General features: G+C 43.7%; 1 protein-coding gene across 1 annotated transcript in view; it reads left to right on the top strand. All coding sequences in view use genetic code 11, as the record gives it.

The window, feature by feature from the left end:
* Nucleotides 1–1,930: 1,930 nt before the first annotated feature.
* Nucleotides 1,931–7,519, top strand: part of EGR_06527 (Glypican-1) — a gene marked incomplete at both ends in the record, with an annotated part of 9,191 nt that continues 3,602 nt past the window's right edge. Inside the window, 6 exons of the mRNA XM_024495776.1 lie at nt 1,931–1,989; nt 2,070–2,334; nt 2,943–3,111; nt 4,394–4,521; nt 5,629–5,769; nt 7,146–7,279. Coding sequence (XP_024349840.1) covers nt 1,931–1,989; nt 2,070–2,334; nt 2,943–3,111; nt 4,394–4,521; nt 5,629–5,769; nt 7,146–7,279 — 896 coding nt within the window. The remainder of the gene's footprint in view (nt 1,990–2,069; nt 2,335–2,942; nt 3,112–4,393; nt 4,522–5,628; nt 5,770–7,145; nt 7,280–7,519) is intronic.

Here is a 7,519-nt window from a genome sequence, read left to right as displayed (position 1 = left end):
TTGCAAATAAATACAGCCACGAGAGTAGTGTCCATTTGCTGAAGGTGGTAGGGGCTTTTGCATCGGTCCACCCGCACCCTAAGTCATTGTTGTGCTCTAATCACAGGGATCACTAGCAGGCAGAGGAGTGGACAGAAGTGGTTTTCCGGTATAAACTGACAAACCTAAGAAGGGAGTACCTTCTACCGCTTCCCCTTCCATCTCTGCCTCTTCCTGTGTCAGGATGACTTACCACTGCATACACTTTTTGTAACCTATGTTGCTGTTGTTCTGCCGCAATGGCGCCTCTGACAGGTTGGACTATTCTCCAAATTTGAGTGCATATTCTACACAAACAAGGGCATTTAGCAAGCCTGTAAGGCCAACAAAGTGGCAGAAAATGAAAGGTTTTGGAGTTCCCTAATGAAACTTCAGTATAAATAACCACAATAAGACTCAAAATTGTATTCAAAATATCAGAATACTCCCTTTACAGGTGAACATTTAGTGATATTGTTGCGCTCTTAGGAAAACACTTTATGGTAGCGTCAGCGATACGAATGAACTCGGAAATCCATTCTACCCAGCCGTCGATTCTGTAGCATTCCATTTGTTCGTAAAGTCGCTGAAGCACAAAAGAATCAGAAATAAGCTTCATCGTCGGAAATGCAGTGACTAAGACATGCCTTGAATTGGCCTTTGAGTGGTAACGGAGGAAAACATACTAGTCGAGGACACAAAAAATCTTGAAGCAAAAGGTTGTGTCTGCTCAGAGGCTGTGCATTCGACCTATCAAAATATAGTTAATCAAGGTTACCTCTGCGAACTTAAAAGCATTTTAATTTTACAGTCGGAAATTGGCACTGTAAAATGGTTATTAAATATTACATCCGATCAAGTAGTCATCAGTAATATCGTTAATTCCTTCCCAAGAGAATATAGGTTGCCTGCGATTTTCACTTATATGAAACGAGTTATGCCTCGAAGAAAACAAAACACTACCTAATTTGCATATACCTCCACCTCTCCTTCTCTCGCATCAGTTCCCAATCGGGGTTGCGAAATGCCAAGGAAAAATTGAGCGGCACAATTCAGCGAAGTATGGTCGGGGGAATATGCAAAGCGTGGATGAGCCCGACAAAATACATCCTCACCTCTCCCTTCCTCCATTCCTCCCTCTGTTTTTCCCACCCTCCCTGCTTTCCAGAGTGCGGTCCATAATTTACTCACTCTCAAGCGTTGTTGGAGGAGATCTTACACCGTCATGTAAGACGAAGTGTAAGACTTTCCTTGCAATGGTGGACCACTTTGAGGTATTTCTGCGGAAGTCTTGAGTTACAGATGATGAATATATTTTAGCTGTAGCTGATTTACTTCCACAAAGTGACATTTGCCTTCACAGTTCGTCTAGAGCTAGCATCGTGGTCCAGAATCGCGAAAGTGCAGGCCTTTTAAGTATTTAAATGCTGTTTGATTTAAACTCTGCTCCATCTCCAAATGCTTTCCGACACAAAATTCATGAATTTTTAGCCGCTAAGAGCAGTAGTATGAGAATCTTTTTCTTGGATTTCTTCTCAACAATAAAAGTGGTGAGTTAGGATGCAAAGGAGGCCAGAGCTTGCTGCAAACATTGAAGAAGAAATGGTTGAAGGGCTTTGTAATAAATGAAGAGCAGTTTTTGAGGAAATAGGATGAAAGCACAATAAAGGCGAAATGTATTGTTGTAAAAACATTGTTTGTCTGTTATGCAGAACTTGAGATTGAAGAAATGGGCCAGGTTCAGTAAAAATGGGTAAAATTGGGATCGCTGCCCTTTTAAAGTCTTCTCAATTAATATTGCGTCTAGGACACTAACACCAGTGGTGACGGTTACTCGCGTATTTAAAGTCAGCACATAGCATAATCATTTGGAAATCACTCAGCACCCACCCCGTAGAATTAGAAGTGTAGGATGCACCTGAGAGTAGCTTTGTTACAGAAGGACTGGCAGACCAACCCCAAAGATAGCAGGTGTTTGTGCTTTCCATGTTGGCATTCGACATTCACATAGGGGAAGAGGAAATTGCAGTAGGGCTCTATTTCTATTTCAGCTGTTCATGGATCCTCGAAAAGGCTATTTCAGGTGAGGTGTCTCAGGTCCTTCGCATTCTACGTAGCCTCTCCGGTACGCATGTCTGTGGACACGCGTCACGATGGTCCACCGTGGGAAGACGGGGCCACCTGACTGTATGGGAGTTCATGAAACGAACCAAGATGACCGGTCGTGTGCTCAACCTGATTCGCAGTGTTGTTCACCTCATGGAAACCACAAAAACCCTGGAATATCTCCACTGGCTACTTGAACAGTTGAGCTCTGTGAGTAGTGGTCTTCTATGTTTTCTTGCCTTAAGCAGGGATACCTGGAAGATTTTCCATTCGTATCCAAATGATGACTGTTAATTACCAATCTGAAGATTCCTTATGTCCTTCAAAAGCCAAAATACCTTCAAATGGAAAGGAAGATGGTGTCATATATTGTTTGTTAGGCGTAAAATGCAGAACATAGCGCAGTGCTCTGCCGCAGCATGTCTGGGAACATTTTCCACGAGGAAATGGGTCAAGTGATTTCATTCTGGTGATGAAGCACCATGTTGAAGAAGACCCCATATTCTTGCTCCTGAAGAATGTATTTTAGCTATTGTGTAAAACACTGAGGGCTAACGTGTCAGGGTCAGGACCACAGAACTTCCAGTCACATCTTAGGGTGAATGACAATAAAAGCATTGATATGCACCATGCGTCGAACTCAAAACCTATTTAACAGAGCAATTGAGACAGCATTGAAGAAGCATGTAGCGACTATGGGCCCCTTAGTCATCTGCCGACTTTATGGCCCTTGCTGTATCTGAGACTTCATTCTTAGCATTCCTCACAACTCCTTTTTATTCCTTAGTTCAACTCTTTTTTCACGACGTCATTTGCAGTTTGATCTCGGCAGCGCCGGGTGCGATCGGGTGCTTATGCAAATGCGTCACTGCTCTCTCTGTGCCGGCTACCCACTTGTCCACCCCTGTCCCTCCTTCTGTGAGGTCTCCCTGGCTCGTTGTCTTCGTCCAATCAACAAGCTCCAGTCCTCCTGGACTAGTCTCATTAGTAGGTCGCATTGTACAGTTTTATGCCTAAGAGAAGCAAAATCGGAAGCCATGCATTAGTCTGCATGGCCGACCAGTACATTATGCGTACCATCTGTTAGAACTTGTATATTGTAAAACGGTCATAATACTGCCTAATACCGAACTAATTCTTCGTGATGTAATGTATCTCAAATTAGTTAGTTAACGACCCAAGTAACCTTTTGCAAGGAAGCTAACTCTGGGTTGAGCTTCAGGAGTTACTCGAGTACGAGAGTTGAAGAAGGTCTAAAGCAGCATTCGCTAAAACCTGTTCGGAGGGGGCAGACTTCATTCCGTTACACATCATCCAGGAGCCACTGAACAGCGCTTCTTGTGGACTAAAGTGACAAACTTCAAGCAGAGTAGAATGATGAGGGGCTCAGTCATATCACAATAGGACTTTTCGATGGTTTGAATGCACACGTCTGCCAGTCCTTGGACTAGGTCTTCCCCCGGACCGGCGTGAAGCGCCAGAGCGCAGACACCTGACTGATACTTAGTCTGTCGTGAAACTGTGCAAAAATGCAAATTTTCAAGAATAATAAGGACAACCATTGACACATGCTTGTGATTTTGGAAATAAAACCACGGGCACTACCTCAGAGCTGAGCAATTTGGCATCGCCGGCAGAGGTGGAACAGATTTTCTTAGGATGGTTTGACCTCACCGCCAGCTGTTCCCATTATGACAGGCCTAGAAGACCGAGGGTGGCTCAAACACCCCTCGGATGGTGCTGGAGTTACTCCTGAAAGCATCATTAAGGTCCGCACATTTCGAAAGCAGTTTTAATGCTCGGTTTACACTGATGTCTGGAGGCGAAACATTCAGCTCTAGTCATCAACACTTCTCTCAATCGCTCCACAAATGTGGACCCTTCTCACAATTGTCTAATGCCAGTACCAAATATCAACATTCCCGTCACTTGGAAAAATGTGAAAAGCCAGTGTAGAAGACAAAGTGAAGCAGAATCGCCCACTTCTTCTTTTCTACTTCTTTTGGGGTTTTCACCTATCCCATTCACCATTTGTGCTGGGCATATCTCAACCAAAACTTCGATCATCTGCCAGAGGTTCAAGCACTTTAAACAGTTCCCGTCCCTAACTTTGTTTTATGGATTCAGAGCAAAGCTTTTGCAGCTTGGGAACCAATCACAACTCACTTCTTAAAGAAGACAAGCTCAAATTCCATTTGTCAGGCTCATTTGGATTGTAAACGAGATGAACAAATTAAATGACTAATCGCCTCTTCTTCTTCTTCTCCAGACACCCTTCACGATCAGCTTCAGGCTTGGTCGAATCCCACCAACCCCATGATCCGCAACATCGAGCTCTACGCTCCCCAAGCCATTCTCGAATTTCATCGGGTCATAATGAAGGCTGTCCTTGATGCGGTGAGTGAATTCCTTCACCGGACTTAAAAATTTGTGTTTCGGAATAACAAATGATGGTTAAATGCCATTTTCTGCGGTGGTTGCGTGCATTTGCCACTATGAAAACCCATGAATTGCAGAAGCGGAGAATGAAAGCCGGAGCGACTAGATTTCCTACCATAGGGTAAAGTGAAATCGGAGGAAAGGAATATTTAGATGCCTTCTTTGACTACCGCCAACTAGTAAGCGCCTTTGGCCCTCCCCTAGCGTGTCAAATCAAGTAAATTTTATCCCTTTTCTCTATAAAAACATTTCTGCGGAACGGACAGTTGCCCAACTGACAAGGTCTTTCCTCCGACAAAGCTTTCTCAGCCTCAAAAATTGAATAAAGCTGGCAAAAGCGATGACTGGTAAAAGTTCATTCAAAATTTTACTTTTCGTGCTGCTTTCTAGGGCGGCCTGGACTGTAACGCACTTCTCCGTGATTTCAATGCAAGATCTTAGCAATTTTAATTGCAAAAAATGGGAATTTCTTCCTCGATTACCGCAATTGGCAATCGTTTGTTTTGCTGCTTTGTAGCTGTGGATTTTGAACAGTGGGTTAGCACTCAGGACTGATGGAAAACAACTGTCTGGACTGCTTTGCGAGAGAAGATTTTCCAAAATAAATAGATTCGTTTACCCCAACTTTGAGTTTGACTATGAAGTATGCAGAATTAAGGCACAGGCTCTGCTCCATCCAGCCGCTTCATCTTCTCTGAAGCATTTAAGACAAAAACGACAGATAGCTTGGGCACCTCATGCACCTTGTTCAGAGCTTAGTTGATTTTGATGCCCAAACCGTTGTGCAATTTGTATAACGGCATTTTGGAGCTTCTTGGCTGCGGAGATCAACATTCAGAATGCAGTTCGAGGATTTCAGACCACTTTTTTCCGGATACGTAAAAACTGCTATGAACCGATTATTTAAGAGATTAGATAGATGTGAAGTGAAATCTGAAAGCTTTTGCTTAGGTATTCCCTCTTTCTCAGGTTACTTTATACACAACTCAACTATTCTTTATTCTGACCTATTTAAAAGCAAGGAATATTTGCTACTTTTCTATTTTTTTTAATTTCTAAACAAAGGCACCTCAAGAGTGCAGAAATGACGTATCAAGTGGTAGTGCAAAGAGGGATGGATGGTTGGATTTGGCCGTCACCGTTGAAAGAAAGCGGTCCACAACCCCAGTCTCCACGCAGACCCAGTTTATGCGCATCTCGCACAAGGTATGTTCTCCACTTTGAAGCAATTCTCCAAAAAACATGATCCTTGTCTCCAACGAGAAGGAGTTCCTGGAATCGAGATAGGCGCATAGAAATTTGAAATTTGCAGCTTGCTTGAACGGACGAGATGAATTACGAGACAGGTAATGCGGTAACCGGGTACGCCTTTTACCTCGGTGCTGTGCACCAATTATTGTCTGAAGATAAAGCGCCTATATTCCTAGGATAGAAAAGCACTGCCTACGTGCAGAAGGGCTTGAAAAGACTACTGGCTTGACCCGGATGCCATACCTCCCCGCGGAAGTAGTGACACGGAGCCTTACGTGTCCTCAAAACCAAAACAAAGAGATAAACAAATAATCAAAACACCACATAGACCCCTTGCATTTTAAGCGTCGTCCACAGCCCTCCCCAGGGTTAAACTCCTGTGTCGCCTATCACGACGTCGTTGGTGCTTTCGGCAAAAACACCTTCTGAACAACCGCCACAGTCATCAAATTTGCTTGTGGTAAAGATTATTTCCTGCTGCAACATCACTGATTCCCCATAGCAATTCTACTATGTCTAATGCTTTTTCCAGTTAGGAGAATATATTTAGGGACTGGAGAAGAACTGACCTTCCCGTATTGCCATCGGTAGTCGTAAGAACATTGGCTTATTAACATAGTAATATAGGTTGGGGTTTAGAACAGTTTCGTGGGGAAAAGACTTCGCGTTTGTTCCTCATTGCCACGTCGCTCCCACTTCAGTGCTTCCAATCTATGTCTACTTGGGTTCTACCTGGCTACTGTGGAGGCGAAGGAGGTATCGTGTGTTCACTGCATTGACACCATCGTACAGTTAGCGTAGACGGTTCCGTGACGAACAATTCCACATGGTCCACGGTTAGTATCGTCTCAGTTGTTAACAGCAGGTCTGCAGATTACAAAACTGGGATGGGTAACGTTTGCGACCCTATTCTTAGGAGTCGTCACAGATTCTCTTAATCGCATCCCATGACTTTCTTCCATCACAGTAAAATTTGTCATTTAGTAGTAGAAACGAGAATAGCTGCCCTATGAAAAAGGGTTTGCTTTCCACTGTCACCAATGCAGCTTCCTCAGTCTTCCTTAAATTCGAATGGATTGGAGGCACGGAGGTCATTCAGCCCAGCCGAAGTACAAGGACTGTGACGTACGTGCACTTGAACTCAAAATGAAGAGTTAAACAAGCTATCAAAGCATTACAAATGTATCAAAATGTAGCAGAACTTGGCGAGGAAATATGCGGGGCCGTTTTTTTGGGTTATTTTTTTTTCAGTTTTGGCAAAAATGGCGCAGTAACAAGAGATGCTTTAATCTTTTTCTTTTTAACCCTGCCTCTGTCGGATTTTTTTCCAGCTTCAAAGTCTCAAGCGACTGTGGATCAGTGCACCATCAAAAATATGCCGAGAATCACCCCACCTCTCCTCCTCCTCTTCCTCCTCGTCGATTGCCTCATCCCACGTCTGTTGGAATGGGACGGCCATTGGTCCGTAAGTGGAAGCTGCTTCTGCTTTTGACATTTTTCCCTGAAAAAGCTAGGATAGTCTAATTACTCACCATTGCACGCTGTGAACGCACTTAAATGCGATTTAGCGAATTGGAGGGCCATCGATGGACCCTATGTCGCATGACAGCAAAGTCATATCGGGTAACCAAAAATTGGGCACCCTTTTAAGTAAATCCGAATATATTAGCTGATTATTCCTTATTCGGATGTCCTATAGTCGTGC

Source organism: Echinococcus granulosus (genome assembly GCF_000524195.1).
Source record: "Echinococcus granulosus chromosome Unknown EG_S00058, whole genome shotgun sequence".
Taxonomy (NCBI): Eukaryota; Metazoa; Platyhelminthes; class Cestoda; order Cyclophyllidea; family Taeniidae; genus Echinococcus; species Echinococcus granulosus.
This window is presented reverse-complemented; position numbering and strand designations above follow the sequence as displayed.